The following is a 23,787-nucleotide window of genomic DNA, read 5'->3' on the forward strand; positions in this document are numbered from 1 at the left end:
CGCTACCAGAGCTGGATTCGGCATCTCTACCAAGTTGTCACTCCTCCGCAGTCCAAATATGGTAACTTCCGTTCACTGGTTGCTAAAAAGATGGCCAAAATGGCGACTTGACGAAAATGCCGATCTCAAGGCTTCTAAATGGCAGTCTACTAACCAACGCGTGACATCACAACAACTACGGCAACTTCTTCTCTATGTGTCTAAACTGTGTTACGACTGCAAAAGAAAGGTTGCTGATTCGGTTGGGTTTTGGAACAAACTATCAAAACGTGCACAGACCCCAGTTAGTAACACAGTAAACACAATACAGGCCGATGCCACAGGTGACGATTATAAGATGGTGTTGTTTTGATCGGCTTTTGGAGTTTTAGCAGATTGGTTGAATTTTTGTATGTTATTGCTCTGCTGTTAATACTTGTCTTTTTCCTTTCTGTAAATTTAGATTGAATGGACACAGTAGTGGAGGTGAAATGCTGCCCCCTATCTGTTTGGAGCATGTGTCCACATCTTACACATTGCACCTTTAAAACTTCTCAGGACAGTTAATATAAAACAAACTTTTGTTTACACTAAATAAATGATTTACTGGAGAACTTGGTGGATATTTCTTTAGTTATATAAGGATTATTGTACTGGATATAGGTACATCCAGCTATTTAATGACACAAGAAATAAAAATGATAGAAACTGAAGCTTAATCTCCATATTAAGCAAAATATGGTTGAAAATATAGAGGTTATTTATCAATACAGGCTTAGTCTTTTGTTTTATTTTGTTTTCTCCTCTTGACTCTAACATATTTGGATTCTGTATGTTTCTCTCAATAAAAAGCAGTTTGTGATTCAGACAACATTAGCTATTTAGCATTCTTTAATAAAAAGGTAGCGTGGCAGTGCAGTGAGGAGGAGGAGGAGGAGGAGGATGGGCAGAGAGGAGGAAGGGCCCTGAAAAGTGATCATCCTCCTCCTCAGTACAGCAAGAGCTAAGTTTAGCGCTTATGTCATTTAGATAAATAATTTAGGTGATGAGTGTGTGTGTGAAGAAACATGCGTACACACACGTCCTGTCAGTCTGCAACAGAAATCTATATTTACAGTATTTTTGTGCAAAAGGTTTTGTCACAGTGGGTTTATTCAGCATTTGCCTCAATAGACAATTTATGAGCAAATAAGTAAATTAAATAGAGAAATTGGATATAAAATGAATTACAATTCACAAAATGGAATTCATGAATAATTCTTTAGAAGTGTAAGAAAATGATTCTACATGATGCATTTTATTTTATTTTTGTGTCTGCTCAGCATTATTTTTTCCATGATCTGACTTCATTTTTGAATACAGATGAACTTCTCTGAACTATGATCCTCTAAATGTTTCACTACAGAGGTCGTGTGTGATTAGTAATAGTAGGTAGAAGTCATCAGCCACCTGCTCTATCCTCCATTAAAAAAGCAGTCCAGTGAGATTATTATCAGATTATCAACTGAAGATCACAATTCAAAGACTTTAGCACAAACAAGGTAAAAGAAAAATAAAGGAAACTACTTTTTATTGAGGTAAAATAAGTGCAGAGATAACAGTAAGCTATTAATAATGCAGAATGGATTCATTACACATTTGTCTACATCTCAATTTCCTTCTGCATCGTATGTGTTCATTTCATCCATTTTTAAAATGTAATGATTGAATTTATAAATGAATGGCATTTGTTACAACTTTCTTTTTGAATGTTTCTTTCATTCATCTGGGTGAAGGTTTCAGTCAGAGTGCGATGAAGTGTCCGCTACATCAGAATATGATTAAATGTGTACTATATTTAATGTTTATTACTTAAACACCACAACTCACACAAGATCTCGTGAATGCTGATAACATATGTGTGAAAGAAAGAAAGAAAGGGTTTTCAGAAATATTAATTTATTACTTTTTTAAACTTGATTACATTTCTCAAAAAGAACAGGTCTTTATGTGGAGGATTCAGTAAACCTTGTCATGGCTTCTACAGCTATGTTCCTATAAACAGCATTGTATGCTTCAGGTTTTGTGCACACATGCAGGTCCAGACGCAGACATAGATAGTGAGATTTCCCTGAACAGCCAGGTTTCCGAAACACTTAATATCTTCAAACTGAACTTTATGGTCTTGTTCCACAGACGAAAGGAAGCCGTTTTTCACAGTTCGCATCATTCCAGAGTAGGTCCGCTAACAAGGAGACAAGAGAGAAAGGTCACATTTCAAATCCGGATTTTAAATCTTTCACTGGTTTGTCTAAGAACTGTAAGAAAGAAATGTATTCGAGAACAGAGAAAAGATCCATTTTACCATCGCGGTTGATTTCCAGGCACCTCTCATTGCCGTAAAGATTGTTGGGCTGTCCTGTGCCCCAAAGCTGGAAATGAAACGCTGATCCATCGCTCCAGATTATATGTCCGATGGAAAGCTCTTGCAGCCTTCACCTCATTTAGCCTTTGAGCTAGCCGCTCGTGTTGCTTCGCCTCCCAAGACTTAACAAACGTCCTTTTTGTTTTTCGTTCATCTGGTTCTTTGCCAGTTGAATCAATGTGCACATTAGTTTGTGATGTTGATTAGTCGAGCTTTTCACCCACATAACTTGCTTTGGTTCACCATTGTCTCTAAAAACAGAATGCCTAGAACACACCGGTAAACGCTTCGAAGCACGTGCAGCGTTTGTCTTGTTCCGCTTCTGACTGAAAGCAGAGATATTTAAATATCACTAATGCTACAAATATTGAAAAATGTAGCTTATTTATTTTGGCTGACTTTTATTAAAAATGTGTTAAAACTAAAAGGGCAACAACCGATTGGCAATTTCTCCAAATGGTTGCCACTCAGAGCGGTCTCTCTCTCAGAGTATCAGAGTCACAGTGGAGGAGGTTGAGACACAGGATTAGTTAGACAGACGCTCCATCTGAAATGTAATGCTGCTGAACCGTATAAGGCAAGGCAGCTTTATTTATATCACTCATTTAGAACACTAAGGGCTTTACGCATTCAAAGAAAAGAATTACAATGACATTTCAAAAACTATTTTTTTTTAAACCCACTATCGAGTAAATTCGATTATTCTTTTTTAATTAGGTGAACAAAAATCGAATACATAAAATGAAATAAAATGAAAATGGAATCGACCACAGCTAGTCATAGTGCAGTAATAAGTACAAAGTAAAAAACTTATTGGAGGGAAGACAAAAGGGCTTTATCCTCACCTTGCAAAGATTAGACAAAAGAGATCAAACTCCAATCAGTCAATAAATGTTTATCTAGAGGCACAGACTATTTCCTTGTTCTCGGTGTATATAAAGCGCTCTGCAGCTTTCAAGATCCTGCAGACACAGCTGAGAGGTTACTGAGGCAGGTGAAACTTTTCATTTGGACTTCTGCATAAATAACTGCATATTCAGAAGCTGTGAGCTGTCAGTGATTTTGAGTTCTCTGACTTGCATCGCAGCATCACTGTAAACAATGAGGACCATCTTTCTTCTTTGCGCCGTCTTCTCTCTGAGCATCGCAGCGGGTGAGACCAAACACTGAGCACATCACCTGTTTTCAGTCTCCAGATGTACATGATTAAAATCTGATTTCTACATTCTCAAAAGCCATCACTGTTGCAGAATAAAAATCTTTTGATTTCGATTTTGACACTAGAGAATGGTACACTTTGTCATCCTAATATCCACGTGAATTCTAGAAAAACTAGCTTTTTGTCAGCTGTAATTTTTTCCCCCCACGATAGTGCCTGTAGATGAGGTGGCAGCTGCTCCGGAGAAGCATCTAGGTCAGAGAAGAAACTGCAACACCTTTCCAGGAAGATTTCCTGAGACTAAATGTAATTTAGGAGCCAGTCTGTGATCTTCAGTCAATTCAATGTTGTGCTTTCTACCAGATGAGGAATGGCCGGTCCAGATGTTGGACAGGGCAGGAGAGAAGGAGCCGCAACCTGAGGAGGAAGTCGGAGAAGAGATGCCCGGTGATGTCTTGAAGAGCAGCTGTCCGTCCGGCTGGTCCAAGTTTGGATCCAGATGTTTCATTTACATTCACAGAGAGATGCCCTGGGTGGATGCAGAGGTAGAGGACTTCATTCTCTCCCGGACGTTCACGTTTGAATCCAGTATATTTTTACATATGTATATGAATGCATACAAAGTTGTTTCTCACTTCTTTTACAGAAATATTGTGTGGGTAAAGGCGCAAACCTCGCGTCCATCCACAACCGAGGAGAGTACCAGTTCATCCAGGAGGTCGTGAGGGGGACAACTGGTCGGTTTCCAGAGGCCTGGATCGGCGGCACTGATGCTGTTAAGGTAGAGAACAAAATCAAATTCTGGACGGATTGAGTTTAAGATCAAGGACCTGTTTTAACTGGAGAAGGAAGTGTTGCTAATCCAATCTGTTCCTTCTAACCGAACCTTGAATAGTCTCTGTCTTTGCTGCGTTTGACAGTGATTCATTCTGTCTGCTTTTACAGGACTACGTTTGGCTGTGGAGCGACGGCTCAGGGTTTCATTTCCAGGACTGGGGCATAGCTGAGCCTGACAACAATTACAACAGGGAGAAATGTGTTGTGATGAACCTATCAGGTAAAGCTGCGTGAAATAAACTCACTCTTGGCGGGAAAAAAATGTAACTTCTAAAATACTGATTGTACCTTCCCCGTCTCATCTGCCTCTTAGATTACCTCCTCTGGGGGGATGTGAGCTGTGAGCTGAGACGTCCCTTCGTCTGCGGAACAAGACCACTTTAAATACGACGAATGCAGGAAACCTTATTGCTTCTGTTGGTGGAAAATGCGCGCGATCATTTTAATCTTTAATTTGTACTTTTAGTTGGGATGGAGGGTGCAGAAGACACTGGATCCCACGAATACAATAAAATACAAAACAATAAAAAAATTGTAATCACTTGAAAAATAATGTTGTCTGCCCAAAGTGATATTTGTGATTTTGACAAACATCTAATGTCTTTTTTCATTTCACAGTGGCAATGTTCAGTGTGTTGTATATCAAATTAATAATTAAATTCTGTAATGAAAATATTATTCCAATGATGATTTATTTGTCCATTTTTATGAACTAAAGTGACATGTTAACCTGTTCTCAGTGTGGAGGACAGAGTGAGATGGCGAACCACATTTGTCGTTTGCCTAGGGAACGTAAATATGTTCTATAAAACCTCACAGTGAAACCATCACTCAGTAATTAAAGTATGTTGAGAAAACGGGGCTGAAATATGCTGAGATTTCAGATTATATACACTTCAATCATTACTGATCCTAATAACCCCCCACACATGCATGTGTTTACTTGTTGATTCAGTTAATTGTGAAAATGTAACAATGGATGCTAAAAGGTGAAGTGGCCCGCTGAGACTGAGACTGATTATACATCATTATATAAACCCTCTTAAGAGTTAAAGGTCAGCTTCAACCATTTCTAAAGATAATTAAAATGTCCCATACCAGCTCCATTCACCTCCACGTAAATTGTGTTTCCATTTGAAGACTACCTCTTAAACTGTAAAAGGACTCATTACAGTTTTAAGTAAAACAGTACCACTCTTTAATTTGACCCATTAGACTTAACAAGAGTTGGTATAAAATGAAGCTGTAGCTTTATACATGAAGGGACATTTCAGGAAATGAAATGTAAGCTATGTCATGTTGGTACACTTTGGTGCCGGGCAGTATGCCAGCTAACCTCTGAGGCGCTGCAGTTTGGCTCCAGCCCTGCTGGTGGCGCTGCCTGTTCTGTGGTACGTTTTAACTGGATGGCACGTTTAAAAGCCTTCTTTGAAATTTCTTCCGGATTTCAAAAAAGAGACCGACAATAAAGCAAAGAGAGTCTAACCTCGAAGGTAAATCCTCCTAAAAACGAATACTTCTATCAATATTCAACAGTTGCGAATTACTACGGGGTTATCTACCAGTGATTTGTATTCGAAACTGTTTTCTTTATACTCTCACAACATTGTATTGCGTCGTAACTCGGAGTCACAAGCACTCTTAGCTTCTCTAGCTAGTTTAGCTAACCGTGTTAGCAAGGCGGTGCCGGTTGAGGAAAGGCCTGTTTGGACGATGCTAACAAGCTAGCTAGTCGTTTTAAACAAGTTATATTTAGTAAAGTCGTCCTATAACAACTGAGTAATTAACGCTAACGCCTACGAATAAGAGTAAATAACGTTGGTATGTTGCTGGACCAATTCCATAATTAAAGGGAAACGTCATGTTAACGATGTTTTAGCTTGATAGTTAACATGGACAACCGCTAGCTAGCGTAACAAGTTGAAGTCCCTGATTTTGTAAATCGTCGGTAACAGCCTTTCAGCCAGACATCAACTTACTCTAATTGTGTTATTAAAGAACGTAATTGATTAAGCTAGCTTTAAGCATTTCAAAGATAACGTTAAGGCTAATGTTAGCTTGTTTGGTGTTTCTCTCTAGCTCACGTGTGCCCTGACTTTGGGTGAACAATGTTACCATATGAAGGAAAATAAATACTCCATATAAGTGAAATGAAGATTATGTTATATCATAATTACATTTAAACAATACGGGAAGGAGGCGCTTACATTGATACACAAATAAATAAACAAGTTGCTGTTGAAATTGAATATATATATATATATATATATATATATACCAGCTAACAGCTGTTTGTAATAACCTAATCTACAAACCTACAAATTGAGGTACGAAATGCACAGTCTTGTCAATTAATTAGGTCCACGTGGTTTAAACTACTACAGTTTGGTATAACAGTCCTGCTATAAATCCCTCGCTCATGAAAGTATTAATGTTCAGTTTTTGTTGTTTCAGTTTTAGAGACGTATTTAATAGTTTTGATGATCATTTTTGGGGATGTCATTTGCGGTACTGTTGAGCTGTACAGTGTTATACTAAGAGACATGGCTTATATTTAGTTTACTCTCTTTGATATGTTGTGGACAAATGATCAAAAAAACATTAGTTTATTGCAAAAAAATATAATAAACAGCATGAGAACTGAAGCTGATAGACGGTTAATCCATTGACTGGCGTAAAATGTGTAAGCATCTATTTTGTGAATTTATTATTTTTCAAGCAAAAACTTGAAATGTTAAAAATGGTATACTTGTGAGGATTTGCTACTGTGGATCAATTCCTCTCTAAAACAGATCCAACCAACAATAGACTCAGCATGTATAGCCTTGAACAAGATATAATTGATCTGTATTAGTTAAGTGTACATGAAGGGACTATGCCTTCCGTTCATGATATTAGACTAAATTTAATCTGGAATTGGATTTTTCTTTTCTTGATAAGTTATATGATCTTCTGCACCATTTAAACTGCTTTGGTCTAATGAACAGCGAGTGTCTACTTAACCAAATCTAAATAGTATCGCTAGCAGTATGTGGACATTATGTTATGTGACTGTTTTACATCTCATTCTAAAAGCATGGGCGGTACAACCTAATATATCAGCCTCCTGTCTTCTTTGAAGGCCCTCTGTCCACATTGTGTAACCGGGCAGCAATTATGTGCTACCATTCAGACACATAAGCATTAGTGATGTCCAACACTGATGTTTGATTATCAGGCCTGACCTGAAGTCTGTGTAGGCCAGTCCAGTATTTCCAGAGTCTTCCACAAAGTTGTCTAAATGTAATTGTCGGTGTATGCACTAACATTATGATTTCCCTGCCTGGAACTATTCAAATTAGTATCTTTTGATATGTAGACGTTATAGTGTCCATCTTGTATAACTGTTTTGTTTTTTTGACTGCTGTGTCAGTTCACACTCGTTGGACCAGCTTATCACACCCTAAACGTACCTGCTGCTAGTGAGTTTCCACCCTGCAGTTGGGTATAACCTTATCTATCGAGTTGTGAGCAACAGAAGCTGTGATCTACGATCTTGGCCATAATAGTAATCTGTGGTCTCTTTATTTTATTATTCCTGCAGGTCAAAGTTGAGGGCCATGGCTCGTGGGCATCAGAAGATACAGTCTCAGCAGAAGAACGCAAAGAAAGCAGCAGAGAAGAAGAAAGGCATGGCCGCTGACCAGAAGACTGCAGCGAAGGCCGCACTGGTCCACACCTGCCCCGTCTGCCGGGTGAGTACAGTACCTGCTGCTGACTGTGATCTGATTTAGTTGTAGAATTATTATTTTTTTGGTGCTTTGCTATGGTAACCATGGTAATCAGATTAAGTGAATGGTTAGATTGAACTATTGCCATAAGCAGAATTGTTGGGTCTACGCAGGAGAAGAACAATAAAGCTTAATGAATGAAGAAAATCCCACAATAATCCTGCTGCGGTGCATTATATGCTGTAAATGAAGCTCCCGATTATGTTGTCGCTGCATCGATGCGCCGTAATAATTTCCACACCTCTAAACCAGGTACAGTTGTCTGTTTCGTCTCATGTTTTTATACTCAAACATAGAAACACAAAGATACTGTAATACTTAACCACAAAGATATTTATTTCTTTCCCAAAATACTGTATCCATCTCAACAGTCTGATGTGTAAAGTGTTCTACATGTGTAGTGTTTTACATACAAAGCAAACAATACAAAATTGTAGTGTATCCAGTAAAACCGGATGAGGCTGTTTGGGTTTAGCCACAGCACCTCAACATCACAGGCATTGTTCCTACTTCTCATAGATATTTGAAACGTCCTTTACAGCACCACAGTCCACTTTCAATACTGTACTGGTACAATAATGAGTAGATTCCTTACCGTACCTACTGTGAACCTGCTCATTGTTAAACCAAAGTGACCCGAATGTCCTCAGAGATTATAGCTTTCCTATGTTCTTCCTCGCTCTTCTTCTTCTTCTCCTGGAGCTCACCTGGGGCCCTTTTATTGCTGAAGCTCTGGTTGCTTAATGAACAATTGTTCAATATGTGTTTGCCCGTGTGAGGAGTCAGAGTGGATAGTAGGGTAGTTAAGTTTAGCTTTTTGAAAGGCATTGTTTTCTATGTAAAATGTTCTTTTTGAAGATTGAGTCGAATTGTGTTTTGAACAAAATGTGGTTTAGAACTACAATCTCAGTGTAAAGCAGGACATGTCATTGTATTTAAGCAGAGTTGGTTCATGACTTACAGGTTGTGGTCATTGGGTCTCATGTGTTAGTGAGTGTATAATTGAGAAAAAAACTATATTAAATGAAATAAAATGTCAGTTCTAATTTGTTGCCACAAGATAAAATAAATTGAAACCATGATTCTGTTGTTTTTTCAGACCCAGATGCCCGACCCCAAAACCTTTAAGCAGCACTTTGAGAGCAAACACCCCAAGTCCCCCATGCCCCCTGAGCTGGTGGATGTTCAGGCATGAGGATCTGCTGACTGGACCTGGACCTGGTAAGACCAAGTAGCAACGTTTTTTGTCTTACGGTCTTTTCAGACCAAATCTCTTAGCCGATCCTCTCCAAATCAGTACCTTTCTTATTAGCAGTGCATTTCATTCCCGCAGCTCTTTTGATTTCTAGGAATTTCGAATGCTCATTAAAAACAAGCCAACCAATAAAATAATCACTTTTATTATGCACGGGAACTTACTTGAGTCTTGAGGAGTTGTATCATTATTCGCGATAACTAAACTGGACACACACTGCGCTGCTACGTTCACAGCTGTAACATTACTGCTAATGACAGACTCGCGTCACACACTTGCTCTCTTTCTCTCGAACGTCCGCACATTCCATAACGTAATGTCACGAGCACCGTTTTAGATGTGAAAGGATGGAAATGATGAAACAGACGTGCCACGGGGATTAGAAAATAGGGCAATCAGCTAAGATATAGTGAAACAACTTCTACTGCTCGTGTCTATAAAACGGCTTTAAACAACTTTTCTACATTTTGTACAATGAACAAAAATAATTGTTTACCATAATTATGCCATAATACAAAAAACTCTTGCTTGCAGATACACAATGACCACGGACTAAACGTTGAATCTCTGCGCCTGAAGGATGTTGAAGACGAACACTGTCAGTATTCATGGAGAAGCTGTTGGGATGGAGGGATGTGCTGTGTACGTACATGTGTAAGAGAAAACAATGACGGGGGCACCAAGTACACCAGCACCCCACTTTTATATTTATTATGTACAACTACCTTGCTATTCCACATGGGGGAGGGGCCTGCTAACACTGGGAGATGTGCTGAGTCTGAAAAAATGGGAAGGGAAAAAAACTATTTTTGAATATGTTAGCTAGCTAGGAATCGATTTCACATTTAAGACCCTAACTTTATATAAACCCTTTTACAAATTACAAACAATGATAAAGTGCGCGCACGCAGTTTGGCATCAGAAGTATGGAGGCGTGCACGAGCTTGTAGAGCTGTGTAAAGGCTTCAACCGCCACAAACGACTTTTCAGTTCTGTGTTTTTAAATGAGCACACAAGTGGCCCAATATTTAATGACCGGATATATTCATGCATTTGTTGGAGAAACCTAACGAGTACGTACATACAAGTCCCTAGATACTTACAATAACATGTTGGTTACTACGAGCAGCCAGCTAACGCGGCCACTTGTTGAACCGGCAGACCGGTTGTGATCCTGTAGAACTTGAGTCCGTTGTTGGAATATCAAACAAATGAACATGCAACCACCAGACACGTTGATGCTGTTAACAGTTGTAAATCAACGTTTGAAGCTTGTTAACTCGTCTGGAAGATGCCACTTCCATTGCCAAAATGCGCGCGCTTATGTTTGCTGACGTCGGCTGTAAAAGGGTCTATTTAATCACTCGTCTACAGTGGCTCTGCTGTTGAGTTCCTTGTAACTTTAAACATTTTATTTTCACTTGTAGAGGTAATTGCATGTCTCCTCATCAGTGCACACCCTCTATAGAAGATTATATTTGTCATGACCATTGGCCTATTAAAATGCTAAAATCTAATTTTGTATTTTTGTTGATGGGAAAATGTAGACTACTAGTGTCTCAAACTATTTCTGGAGATTCAGTTATTGTCCAACAAGACTCGAGAGCTTTGCCTCCTCTGTGCTGCTGCTCCACAGGTGTCCACACCCAGTAACACTTACAACAGTACCTCGCGTCAAACCACCCAGAAAGTCTCATAGTATGGTGTTTTGTTTCCTCCCAAATTATTCCACTTTGTTCTCCTCCGGTATGTTCCAACATAATCTTGGCAATAAAACCATCCACGTCCCACTTGAGTTAAATCAGGACATTGTTTATTTACACTATCGGCAGTCTGGTTGTTCGTAGTTTGAAGAAACTAATTGGCCCAAATGATTGAGTTAAAGAAATGTTCATTAACTGCCAAAATAATTAATCCCTGTTTTTGGTTCTTCATATATTCACTAACAGGCAGACACACAAATTTGCTTCCACTGTACCCGTTTCAATAAATTGAACAATGTATATAATGTTAGTGGTTTTCTCAGCTGATTGTGTACATGTTGAGATGAAAGATGTAATAAGTGTCTGCAGCAACACATCCAACCCATAGCTCAGACCTCGCCTCGTTTATTATGCTTAGAATGACTTTTTTTGCCGTATCACATTTATACAACCACTGTTTGATTACATTATTTACTAGAGCACAATGTAAAAATAGTTACCAGTTAAAGTCCTGCATCAAAATATACGTATGTAAAAGTATGCCCGCTCATTGGATTGTAATGACTGACATGTTCATCTCTTTACAGCTGTTAGAGGTGGAACTACTTTGTCTTATACTTAATAAAATGCTGAGTAGTGCAAAACTTAAATACTCTTGAGACCCGAGGAGACATTTTCAAATGTTTGATAGTCCAAAAATTCACTTAACTAACCTTGCAGTATTTACACGGAGCTATTAGGGTTCTTAGTCCTTTTAAAAACATCATAAATCAAGATATCGTTTTATTAATTCAATTCTCTTCATAGACATGTTGCAACAATAGTGCTGTTTAATTTATTCTTGTTACAGTAAAATCAAAACCAGCACCACTAATGCCGTGTTTTACCATCTGATCACACAGTTCTATGGAGACTAAATCTGCATAAAGCACGGAAGGTAAAAAGGCCCAGCTGACAATGGACATAAACAAACACCCAAGACACAGAAAATACATATTTGAAAAGAAACTAAAAGCAAAAGTGCTGATTTGGAATCAGTGAACTTTGGAAAATTGATTAAAGACTGAAGTCACTGCTCCTAAATCAGAACTCAAACAATCCCGTTAAATTAGATCTCTAGTGCCGTCACTCAACTCGTTAGCAGAAACCTTTTACGTTTCTGTGTAGAAAAACCCATCCATGTACATTTGGTTCAGGACTGGACTCTTCAGGGTCTAAGTGCAGCCTTTGTGGCTCATAGACAGCCACATGTCTTAACCACCATGTTACGGTGCTTTTTGAGGATGACGTTGTTGTTGTCGTCGTAGAACAGGACGGAGATGGGGCTGAGCTTGGTCGGGGCGCAACATGCCTTAGGAACCTCGTCAGGCTTCAGGAGGTGGACCTGCAGAGTGAACAGTGCATAGTTAGATATTCATGAGGTCTGGACTGTATTACGCCTCAAAGTGAAATATATATATATATATATATATATATATATATATATATATATACTTAAATTGAAGTGTGATTTAGCTGTCAGAGCTGTGCGCCTTTATCCATTATGAAAGTTTTCATTAGCTCATTGCATTATGGGATATTGATGCTGGTGTAGTGTCCAGTGTTAGTATTAGTAAAATATCACAGTTAAAAGGAAATCCACATACTATTAGTTTCAGACATACAAATACTTGTTATTGACTAAATAGCATGTTAGTATGGAAGTCCAGACAGGAGTTTCCTTATCGTAGAGTGTTTCAGTATGTGATAAGTGTTATGGGATGCGAGTCATCACTGTACTGACCACTTGCTGGATGAGGGCGTGGTTTGTGGCGTTCATGCAGGAGCCCAGAGGATAAAAACACTCTCCATCACAGTAGTAAGCTGAATATCCAGTGGGGGCCAAAACCCAGTCCTGGACAGAACCACAGAAATATAGTTACAGGAAATATCACTACAATATATATAAAATACCATAATCTACTATTCACACTAATAATTAATATGAGACTCTGTTGCTTTGGTACAAAACGACTTGTCCTCAACATCTAGTTAAATTTAATCGATCAAGTTTAACATTTCTGCTGTGAAACAGCTTCCTCTCAGATCTGAAGCTATTTGGTAAATTGATTACTTGTATAGCGCTTCATCACTCACCCATTCATACACTATCCTATGGCTTTTTAAAATGTATTTTGACATACCATATTGTGAATACGTCATACGATACTATGACTTTTTTTAAAGGGCTTTTGCAGGTAATCTATCAAGCGGTGCTGTTTGAATGAATTGTTATAAGAAATGCAATTACTGTCTTGAAAAATGTTCAGGAAGAATGCATGGAAGCGACTGAATAACTAGTTCCAGCCCAGGCTTCACATGCTGATATAATGGATTTATTTTAGCCCACTAAAGGATCCTGCCTTCTCCTAAAAAGCAGCTTGAACAATCACACTGTCTTTGTATGCAAGGAGTAAAGGAGTAGATTAATGAAACAATAAAAGGACTAAATACTCCTGAAGCTGTACTCAAAACAAGAATCAAAAGGAGTTCAATCAGAGCTGACCTTCCATCCCAGGTCACTGAAGCTGACGTAGAGTTCATGTTTTTTACAGGCCTGACCTCCGCTGTTTACAGGACTCCGATCTGAACAAGAAGAAAAGAACATTTAGTAAGATCAAAGTGAAAAGTTCACTTTGATCTTCAAAACAAGACTTTATCTCTATAATTTATATTTTTTTAAATGACCTTCACAAGCCACAATCAGTACATGGAGTCACCGAGGTTGGGTTCCCTTCTGACGTAATTCAAATTCATTTATTGATGTCATTTCTTCATAGATTGTATAAACTGAACTAATGATTCACATTTACGAATCTGTCTTTTAATGAAGGATGATTTCCTCATATTCATTCTTGAATATTTGCCAGATAAATATTGTTTTTAAATCCCGGGACCTTGTGAGATACAAACAACTGGCGACGGGGTTGAAATAACAGAGCATCAAATTCAGAGCTGTGGGCGCCGGGACCCTCACTATGGATGCTGGGGACTGGGAGGTCGTATTTGGGTTTCTTCTTGCGGGGATGGGGCTTCACAGCTCGCGGCGGCCGACACGGGACCTGACTCTCCCTGAAGAAGGTCACCATGAAGGGCTGTTTGGAGCGAGGGCCCCTGCGGCCCACCAGCCCGATCCAGCCTGCAGACAGGGAGCGGTCTGGGAGAGGAGACAGAAATATGAGTAGAATTCCTACAGTAGTACTGGCAGCAGTTCTACTACTGTACTTCAAAATAAACCATTCAATTCATTTGGATGTAAATTACTCCAAATGTACATGACACCAATTGAAAGGGGATTGATCCTCTGGTGTACCCACCCTCCTCTGTCTCCACATAGAGACGTATGCCCAGGTTGCTGCGGGGGTGGAGGAGCCAATGGTTGGAGGCCGAGGTGACGTCAAAGGCCAGCCAGCCCTCCTGTCCTGCAGGCACTGACTGCATGTCCAGCAGCACCAGCTCTGGTTCTCTGAACAAAAGGCAGAAAATAACGTCGACTTGATCAAACAGCGAAAAGAAGAAGACAGAGAGAGATAAAAGGTAAACATATTTGACTTTCGCTCCAATCAAGCAAATGATTACATTTTTTTATACTAAATGATAGTTTTAAACCTAGATGGCTACAAAAACATGCGATGATGAAGAATACCTTAACTGATTTGAACATTTAGCAGGATGTTACACTCCTCCAAAATAAAAGCAGGCATTAGTATAATTTGCAACACTCAGGCTCTAGATCTTTTGGGGGATTCATTGTTTGCTCAAGTGCACTCAAACCCTTTAAGTCTGTTTGAAGGATGGCATTCTTAATTACACCCAAACCCATTTATCAAAATCAATAAAGAGGAAGCTGGATTTCCCCAATTTTGCAATCAACACCACTGACAAACGTTAACTTTAAAAAATGTCTTGCTTTCGGGTGAGTAGACTTTAGTAAATCACCCGTCAATGGGAGGATTAGGACAGCGCTACGGTTTGTTTGCGTGTGGGCCAGATCATCAGAAAGACTAGAAGTGGCCCCACAAAATGAGAAACAACTTGTTGCTTATCTTGTGGTTCCACACAGCTCTGGACAAGTATGTCAATTGTAACCTGTGTCTGCTCTCTCGCTGGATCTCGTAGACGGAGATGTGCAGTGTTCGGTTGGCCCTCTGGCCCATCGTCAGGGTCTTGTAAATACGAAACTCTGCCGCCGTCACCGTCTCACCCTGAGGGAGGGGAGTCAGGTCGAAACGAAACTCCTTCCAGTACGGACGAGGCTGCAACAGGTCACGCTCCTGCTCCACTGCAGAGAGAGAGATCAAGGATAAATGATAGTGCTTCAAGTCTTAGGCTAATGGATTGAGATGTTTTGTTGTTTGATAAAAAGCTCTATTGTCTTCAAAATAACCCCCTACAAATAATCTAATGACACAAGAAGAATTCAGTAAAACTATACAAGTAAAGTAAGAGTCATCAGATTAAAGTCATCTGAAAGAGTTATTATGTGGTTATAGTTTTAACTGCTGTGTCTATAACAATATGTCGTACTTTATGAGCTGATTCATCAAAGTAACTAGTTAATAGCTTCCTGTAATGGAGTAAGTAGTACAATGTATTATTGTATTCAGTAGCATGAAATGGAAACATTTAAAAGTTCAGGATTTTGAGCTTATACACTTTCGTGCCTGAAAGATATTTCACATTATCTTTACAGTAAATATTAAGCTACATCCCGCAGCCGCTTAGCTTAGCATAAAGACTGGTAACAGCTAGCCTGCCAAGAAATAATGAATCACTCCTCGTGAAACCATGCAGGACCTTTACTTGAAACAGAGTATTTTTACACGGTACTGCTAGTTTTACTAGAAGTAAAGAAGTATATTTGTCAGCACAGTTGTAACAAAGTCGGTACAAACTGGAAATGTTTAAGTTCATGCTCATAGAAGGTGTATGTATGTATATATATATATATATATATATATATATATATATCCCCACCCAGTTTCTTTCTGCACCACTCCTGAGATTTATTTACGTAAAGAAGATTTATGATGCGTCCTCGCTCTTTTTCGCCAACATCCTGCATCACACTCCACTGAACAGGACGTAGTGCCTTGCTAAAGGGCACCTCAAGTGTTGACAGAGAAGAGAACATGTGATGTATCGCTTCACTCTGCCAAACTTCACTGAAACACGTCCCCATGTGGACCTCCTGTTAAAGAACAATATGTAGATGAAGAGGTGAGCGGGCCAACGCACAAACACCGGTGCAGAGTGTGTGTGTGTGTGTGTGTGTGTGTCCGTCCCCTTGTGGGGAACCTCTCAGACACACACACACACACACACACACACACACACAGCAGTAATTAGAGACACTTTGTGCCTTGAACCACAGCAGCTGCTCAGCACAAACACCACTAATTGCAGCTCTGCTGGTATTTTTAGTCGCTCCCTCCACAGCAGTATTTTCATCTCTCTTCGAAACGTTTGCCTTTTTTATTTCTTTCTCTCGGCGTGTTTCAGTGGGGCCTTTAATTCTAACCAGCTGCGTCTTTCTATTACATATGCGTAGGAACACACACACATGCTGCTTTGATTCAACTTACATGAACTTCACACATTGATTAGATTAGTCACAGAACAGAAACTTGATGAAGCGTTCAGTAGCTGCAGAGGATCAGGTGACAAATGCTAAAGCTTTATGAGAAAAGACATTCAAGCAAGTGGTGTAAAGTAACGAAGTACATTTACTGAAGTACTGCACTTAAGGACAATTTAGAGGAACTTGTACTTTACTCGTGTGTTTCAATTTGATAAAACTTTATACTTCTACTCCACTGCATTCTGGAAGCCAACATTGTACTTTTTACTAAACTATATTTATCTGACTGCTTTTGTTACTTTGCAGATGCAAAATATTAATAGAAAATACAAATCATCTAATTAAGTGTGATCTATTATAAGAGATTAAGCTACCCACCAGTATATCAAGTAATTCAAATAAGCTCCACCTTTACCAACTGCAACATTCAAGTCATGTGCACATTAACACATCAATAATTATATCCCAGGGATATTAAATATATATATATATATATATATATATATATATAAATCATAAATTGGCCATTCTGCATGAGTAGTACTTTTTCTCTTTGATACTTCAGTAAAGTTATACTTTTATTTGACAAACATTTTGAATGGAGGACTTGTAACAGAGTATTTTTACTCTGTGGTATTGCTACTTTTACTTTATTTAGTCAAATATCTGCATAACCGCTGCATGCGAGTGAGAAAACGACAATATATTGAATGACGATAATTCTATATGCCAATATAAAACCAAAGCTGCATGATGTGAAGGGAAACGCTGGTGTGCGCTGCAGGTCTCCATCACAGGCATCTGTAAAGTCACCGTTGTTTACAACATGGTGGCGGTTTGGATGATGAAGTGCTGTGTTTTTTTGCAGTGCTGACTGATAAATTTAAGGGTGAATTTTCTTCTCCAAAACAGAGAATTTAAAAAAACAGAAACCCTTCATTTGACCCAGAGCACAGAGAGGAGACGCTTCCCACGGCAAACTGGGTGCAGATCAGCATTTCCATACCAGAGGAGCTGGAGGAAGGAAGCCATCCAGAGGAGGATGTTTAGTTGTTCGGCTTTGACAGATAAGCATCAGTGAAGCACAAACACTCACAGGATCTGGGTGGAAATGTTCAACAGTATTATTTACAGCAATTAATTATAATCACTGTCAATCTGCTGTTGAATGATTGTCGAACAAATATGAACTTTACTTTCATATACGACCAGAAAGCTTTTAGAAGCTGGCACCAGATCTAATATGGCGGTTTGGTTTTTTTTGCTTGAAAAATTATTTGAAACAATTAAAATCAGTCAAAAAGAGTATTTTTCTGTCGATAGACAAACTGATTAATCAACTAATAGATTTGTGTCTGTATGAAGAGAAGTATTACTCACTACACACATTCAGAGACTCAATTACTCTTAATAGGCCATTTATGCAATGTGAAATAGTTTTGTTGTAATCTTTATATTTTTCCTTTTAGTCATGTTTCTGAGAGAGCTTGTATCTTCTCATTTGACTGGTAAACAGGAAGAACCCTCTCCAGGAGAAGATCTCATTTGTTTTCTAATCAGATTTTGTACTTTTATCAAAGACCGGAGATCTTCTCGGTCCTGGAGCAATCCACTGCTGCTCAGCCCAGTCGGGCTGCAGCAGCAGTGGAGCGAGGCTGGTGGATTTAGGAACACTGGGTTGAAAATGGAAACCTACCAATATAGATCAGCCATACGGCCTGTGGTTTTAATCCTCTCTGTGGGGGACAATGTTCGTGGAAATTTACCGACCGAAGAAACTAAAACGGTAGCGGTGACACGTCACCGTTAGTGTCATCAGGTTCATGCGTCCTCTCAGTGTTTACATTATTCAATACTAATGATAAAGATGTTCTTTCACTCAAAGTTTCACATTTGTGGAAATACATTCATCCACTTACTTGCTGCGAATGAACAAGATCGATACCACTCCGTGTCCGTTAAATATAAAGCCACAGCCAGCAACTAAATCTCCCTAGGGCCTACCAGCATTGCTAAAGCAAGATAATCAGTGAATAGACTTTTTACATCTGCTCCGTTTGATCTGTGCAGAAACAAATGAAAAAACGACAGTGTAGTTTCTATGTAGGGTTATGTGCTTCTCTGCATCCGGCATACCCCCCTCTGAAATACAAAGTGTTATTTTTGTACTAATTAATCCAATCAGTATATAAATTAATATAATGTTCATTAGAGAGATGCCATTTTGTTACCTCTAAACACAGCCAGGCTAGCCGTTTCCAGTATTTATGCTAAGCTAAGCTAGCTGCCTGCTGGCTCCAGCTTCATATTGACCGTATAGATATGAGAGCGGTAACAATGTTTTCATCTCAAGTCCACAGCAAGAAAATATAAAGTCAAACTTTGCCTTGAGGACATCCCTGCATACTGCTGGTTTTAATTTTATGTTGGAGTGGGTCGAGGTTGGAGCTAATTCTAACAACCAAACTTTATAGATGTTACTAGTATATCAGTTTAGAAACTCATAATTTCTGTGTTAAATCCTAATCTGAAAGAAACTAGTAAATACAGCTGTCAGACAAATGTAGTGGGATAAAAAGTACATTTCCCAGTGAAAAGTAGTGGAGTAGAAGCATAGTAGCTCAATATGGAAGTACTCAAGTAATGTACATTACTTGAGAAAATGCACTTAGTTACTGTCCATCACCATTGATATTTAGACAGACCTTCATCAGGTTAATGATTTAACTAAAATCAAATGACATGCTGATTTACGTGTTTATTTCCCATTGTACGTCTATGGGAAACGTTTTTTGGGCCCCATGGCATCACATGACAGACCCTGAAATTGTAATTCCATGGTTTGGCCACTATGTCAAATCTGTTTCAAAGCCTGTATACAGTCTATGTTCAAAGCCCAGTACGCTTCCTGAAATCTCGGTTCAAACTACATCGTGTTTCTCTTTTTCCCAGGGGACACATACCCAACCACAGGTGTAAAGTAACAGTTTACTCACCCAGGTTGACGAAGCTCATCACTGTGTCGGCCTCGCTGACCACCGTGCCCAGCGGTGGAGTGTGCGTGCTGAGCGTGGGCAGGACCGCGTGGCTGACCTGAGCCAACCTCTCCGCCCCTCCAAACTTTCCCATCCCGGGCCCGTTTACGATGATCTCATTCCCTTCCTCCTCCCCCCCGTCAGCAGCCATGGCGTGGTACAGGTCCAGCATGAAGAGCGGTGCGGAGGAGGGCGGCCGTAGCGGCGGGTGGGGTCTGGGTCTCCCCGGCAGGCCCAAGATGGACAGGATCTCCTTCTGCATCTCCTTCTTCTCGCGGCCGCTGAGCCGTCTGAAACTGGAGGGGACCAGGGCCTCGGCCTGCTGGCTCCACAGGGAGAGACAGAGGAGCAGCAGCAGGGGCAGCAGGAGCAGGGTCCTGGGGTGGAGGAGAGGCCCGTGGGGCCTGGAGGTGGATGTAGTGCGGTGGACTCTGCTCCTGCTTTTGCTTGTGTGCCGCGGTTTCATCTCGCTGCAGAGACAAGAGAAGCTGTGGGAGACGTCCATGGCTGAGGTTTGCCTCGTTTCTTCTTCTCTGCTGGCAAATCAAGATTTTTCTAATCTCACAAATAATCAGCTTTTTTATCGACAGTTTATCTTCGCTCCAGTGTTTCCAGACTGACAACCACAGTGTTCTCTACTCACTCCAGTTGGTCCTGTCTGTGTCAGACAGATGCTGATCTACGCCTGGTGTGTTTAGAGGAGAGCTGGCTCTGGAACGGGACGTGTTTACCGCCTTAAACTGCCTCTGTTTATCTCTCCCTCCCCTCTTTGCCTTCCTCTCTCCCTCCTCTACCTTCTCTAATCTTGACGAAAAAAAAAAAAAAAAAAAAAAAAGACTCCTCAACCTCTGATCCTCTTCTCCCTTCACCTCTCAGTCGTGCAGCAGAAGAAACAGAGATAATGAGAGTGAGGGCATAATTACAAGCCTTTCCAATGTGTTTTGAATACAGACAAACTATGCCCTTGTGGAAGATCCGTCTGAGCTTTTGAAGTTGTGAACGCGGGGGATGGAAAGCAATTTGGGTGATGAGCAGGTGCCCCAGATTGGAGTGAAATCGGAGAGCCGTGTCATAGGGTCTCCTCCCGATCCCCCATGGCCTCACAAGGAAAATGAAGTTCACACCTGCAGTGAGTCAATGCTCAACAAGATACCTCGTGAGAACCCGCCCCTGTGGAGCAGTCACTGCTGGAAGCTTTTATCCAGTCATCTTTGAGTGCTTAATCATCCATTCCAGGGACCGCACCCCACCCACACATCTCTGAGGCTCCAGATGTCTTTCCTAATCCAATTTAAGAAAACGGTAACTCCAGAAAATTGTTCCCCGATTGTAAGTCCTTGGGTTTTTTCAAACGTGCGGCAGCTCTTGTGCATCTAAAAGCAGAGCTGTGCAGCAGTGAGAGTATCCTGTGTGGAGCTCAGAGGGTAACAGTTGTTCATAACCGGGAGGGAGTTTCCCTCCCAGCCTCCGCCTCTCGCCCTCTTTCAAGTCTTTAAACTTGCATCCCATCATCACCCCTCCCAGTGGTCTCTTTGGGAGACCTCATCTCTCTCTCTCGCCTTCTCACCTCCTTTTCATCTTCTTATGACTGCTTCCTTTCATAGCTACTCAGCGTCGAGTCTCAGGCGGCTCGGCGGGAAGTATTTCAAGTGGCCCGATGCCCCGTTAGAACAGCAGCGGTTCTCTACTGCTTACAACTAAGCTTAACGGACTCAAAGCCAAAAGTGGATTCCATTTCTCGGATATCGAATTTTGTGGCACCAAAACAAAAGGCAGTAACAAGTTCAGACAAGTCAAAAATAGAACTGATTGCATTAATAAATAATACTGTTAAATCATTTAAATGAGTCTAAAAATAAACAAATATTTACTTATTTCCTGTAACCTACAGTAAGTTAGTAAAAAAAGTTTAATTTTAACTGATTGGCAAATCAAAAATATTGTTGATGGTCACAGTCTTCAACCAATCAGATCTTTAGTTTGACGTATTCTTTGACATGTCAGAGCAAGTTGCTAGCTGGCCTAGCCGTCATTAGTACGTCATTATCAACTTGCGGTTTGATTGGTCAGTGTCACTGTTGTGAAACTAGCGAGCAGAACTTTCTAGTAGTAAGAGTTCAAGTTTAAAGATATGTAAGAAGTTTTTACGGGACATTACATTTTTAGCGTTTTGGCATGTTTGGCGGTGACAATCCCAATATCTGCTGCCTCTGTCGAGCGGACATTTTCAGCCCTCAAACGCATTAAAACGTATTCAAGAAATACAACTGGGGCGGCTCGACTGTCATCACTGGCATCCATGAAGGACCTTTGGCTGGAACTGAACCGATGTACTGTACAACCGTGTCATTAAACTCTTAGTAATGAAAGAAAGGAGGACGGACTTTAAATAGTGAACAGCTGCTTTGGTAAGTGAACTGCTTTTTGTTGTTTTTACATCTGCAGTAGCGTTACTGTGTTCATTTGTCTATGGTGTCGTTTTTATGATATGGTTAATATTGTTCCCTCTGATGTGAATAATATTTGAATGGCCTGCGCTCTTCTGTGTGTGGTGGAATGCGTGTTTTAGCGCCACAGTTTTGCTGGATTGATTTTGACTATATGCATTGTCCGTTGATGAAGCATCCAGTCATGCGCATATTCATGTATATTGTAATATGTTTACTTAAGTATAAGATCTGATCACGTCTTCTACCACTAGTTCAAGCTTTACAATCTCAAACATAACTGTCACAGCCACATTTTGACTGACATGAAACACTTGTGGTAACCTTTGAACACTGAAGGGCCGCTTCACCGTGTAACACCATTTCCTGTTGAGCTGTTCATTAGTGTACCGAGCTCATTCACTGCATGTGTGTTTAAAGCAGAAGGACTTGGAGGGAAGAAATGACTCAAATATAGTAGTGAGGCTCAGCCCTGTGCCAGCCCGTGTTTGTGTACTCTATTCTTCAAAAGCAGCCCGCTACTTGTGGTCACTTTGAAAGGCATGAATAACACTGACCAAACCAAAGTGACCGCGGTTCATTTTGTCCTGGCCGAAAGGGCGAGTCCCGAATGCCAGGAATTAACGCTCTGCCCGTTTTGTTTTCCTTTCCTTTGCACGTCTGCAACTTTGGGAGGTTTCGTCTGATCATGGCGAGGAGTGAGTGAGGATGGAGGAGGTGAAAGAACAGAGAGGGAGTGATTTCAAGACGAATGAACGGAAAGGGGAGCCGAGTGCCCTTGAAAACATATAAACCCAGCTGAAAAATGACATTACGAGCAATGACGGTCATCAGAGAGGGCTGCCGGGAGGACGGGCCCAGATGGATGAGTGTGTACACACAGCTGCAGAGGGTGGACTCAGACCTCATCATCTCCGGTGGAACCACCGAGTAAACAGGACAGAAGTTATTTTCAAACACTCCCTCTCTGTCTCACACGGACACGTAAACTGGGACTGTGAGACAGAGCTGGAGGGGAACTCGACATTAGAGATTTCTAATTATTAAAATTGATTTCATCCACCACCACCACCATCTCCCCTGTGTTTAAGTGTCCTGATCCGTTACAGGATAATTACCTAGAAATGTCCTCTGAGTCTGTGGTCTGCTGTCAACCAAGAGTGACTGAAGGCTGTAAACAAAGAATTAAAATCACTGAGCTCATTGGAATCTATTCAGAAATGATAAACATACTCACATATGTCCTACGTAAAGAAAAGAGTCCAATATAAAAATGATGTAGAAAGTATTTTACCTAAAAAAATTGACAGTCATACTAATGGAATCAATTACCAAGTCCTGAGGGCAGCGATGCACACAAACGCACAATAATCACAAACAAAGCAATCCTGCTGAAAATAAGATATAAAACATTAAAATATATGAAACATTTTGAAAGCATCTGAAAATAAGACACAAAACTACAGTAATCAGCACTACTGATTAAACTGTGCTATGAAACTAAATACATATTCTGTCAAAACAAACAAGACAGACACTTCACATTCACTCCATCGATTATTCTCACAATTTTGTCAA

The 23,787-nt window shown here is 40.2% G+C and overlaps 3 protein-coding genes and 1 long non-coding RNA gene across 5 annotated transcripts; 2 read left to right on the top strand and 2 right to left on the bottom strand.

Moving 5' to 3' along the window:
* Positions 1-1,912: 1,912 nt before the first annotated feature.
* On the bottom strand, positions 1,913-2,424 carry LOC306708185. The gene is made up of 2 exons (XR_013767448.1): positions 2,324-2,424; positions 1,913-2,203 (listed from the first exon to the last, which is right to left on the bottom strand). It is a non-coding gene; the product is annotated as an uncharacterized lncRNA (long non-coding RNA).
* A 922-nt stretch (positions 2,425-3,346) lies between these two features.
* Positions 3,347-5,063, top strand: LOC306708601 (ladderlectin-like). 2 transcript variants are annotated; one of them, XM_079176467.1, is made up of 6 exons: positions 3,347-3,536; positions 3,756-3,797; positions 3,906-4,087; positions 4,189-4,323; positions 4,488-4,599; positions 4,693-5,063. In XM_079176467.1, exons 1-6 carry the CDS (start codon positions 3,485-3,487, stop codon positions 4,761-4,763), a joined length of 594 nt encoding a protein of 197 aa, XP_079032593.1. In that variant the 5' UTR covers positions 3,347-3,484; the 3' UTR covers positions 4,764-5,063. The 2 variants fall into 2 exon arrangements, with proteins under 2 accessions (XP_079032593.1, XP_079032594.1); XM_079176468.1 differs by lacking the exon at positions 3,756-3,797.
* Positions 5,064-5,810: 747 nt separating this feature from the next.
* Positions 5,811-11,412, top strand: LOC306708566 (zinc finger protein 706). The gene is made up of 4 exons (XM_079176420.1): positions 5,811-5,872; positions 7,963-8,113; positions 9,249-9,370; positions 9,939-11,412. Exons 2-3 carry the CDS (start codon positions 7,979-7,981, stop codon positions 9,342-9,344), a joined length of 231 nt encoding a protein of 76 aa, XP_079032546.1. The 5' UTR covers positions 5,811-5,872; positions 7,963-7,978; the 3' UTR covers positions 9,345-9,370; positions 9,939-11,412.
* A 507-nt stretch (positions 11,413-11,919) lies between these two features.
* Positions 11,920-23,135, bottom strand: bmp8a (bone morphogenetic protein 8a). The gene is made up of 7 exons (XM_079176417.1): positions 19,724-23,135; positions 15,236-15,428; positions 14,464-14,612; positions 14,124-14,303; positions 13,653-13,732; positions 12,891-13,001; positions 11,920-12,491 (listed from the first exon to the last, which is right to left on the bottom strand). Exons 1-7 carry the CDS (start codon positions 20,265-20,267, stop codon positions 12,342-12,344), a joined length of 1,407 nt encoding a protein of 468 aa, XP_079032543.1. The 5' UTR covers positions 20,268-23,135; the 3' UTR covers positions 11,920-12,341.
* Between the last annotated feature and the right edge of the window lie 652 nt (positions 23,136-23,787).

Source organism: Pholis gunnellus (genome assembly GCF_910591455.1).
Source record: "Pholis gunnellus genome assembly, chromosome: 16".
In the NCBI taxonomy this organism is placed as follows: Eukaryota; Metazoa; Chordata; class Actinopteri; order Perciformes; family Pholidae; genus Pholis; species Pholis gunnellus.

Bases quoted from the DNA above. Each gene is read 5' to 3' on its own strand.
- bmp8a (XM_079176417.1), bottom strand. From the start codon at position 20,267: ATGGACGTCTCCCACAGCTTCTCTTGTCTCTGCAGCGAGATGAAACCG. The intron at 14,613-15,235 runs GTTACAATTGAC...CCTTTTGTTCAG, and splicing joins CAGCGAGAGAGCAGACACAG to AGAACCAGAGCTGGTGCTGC. The intron at 12,492-12,890 runs GTCAGTACAGTG...TTCACTCTGCAG, and splicing joins ACGCCCTCATCCAGCAAGTG to GTCCACCTCCTGAAGCCTGA.
- LOC306708601 (XM_079176467.1), top strand. From the start codon at position 3,485: ATGAGGACCATCTTTCTTCTTTGCGCCGTCTTCTCTCTGAGCATCGCA. The intron at 3,798-3,905 runs GTCAGAGAAGAA...GCTTTCTACCAG, and splicing joins TGCTCCGGAGAAGCATCTAG to ATGAGGAATGGCCGGTCCAG. The intron at 4,088-4,188 runs GTAGAGGACTTC...CTTCTTTTACAG, and splicing joins TGCCCTGGGTGGATGCAGAG to AAATATTGTGTGGGTAAAGG.
- LOC306708566 (XM_079176420.1), top strand. From the start codon at position 7,979: ATGGCTCGTGGGCATCAGAAGATACAGTCTCAGCAGAAGAACGCAAAG. The intron at 8,114-9,248 runs GTGAGTACAGTA...TTGTTTTTTCAG, and splicing joins ACACCTGCCCCGTCTGCCGG to ACCCAGATGCCCGACCCCAA.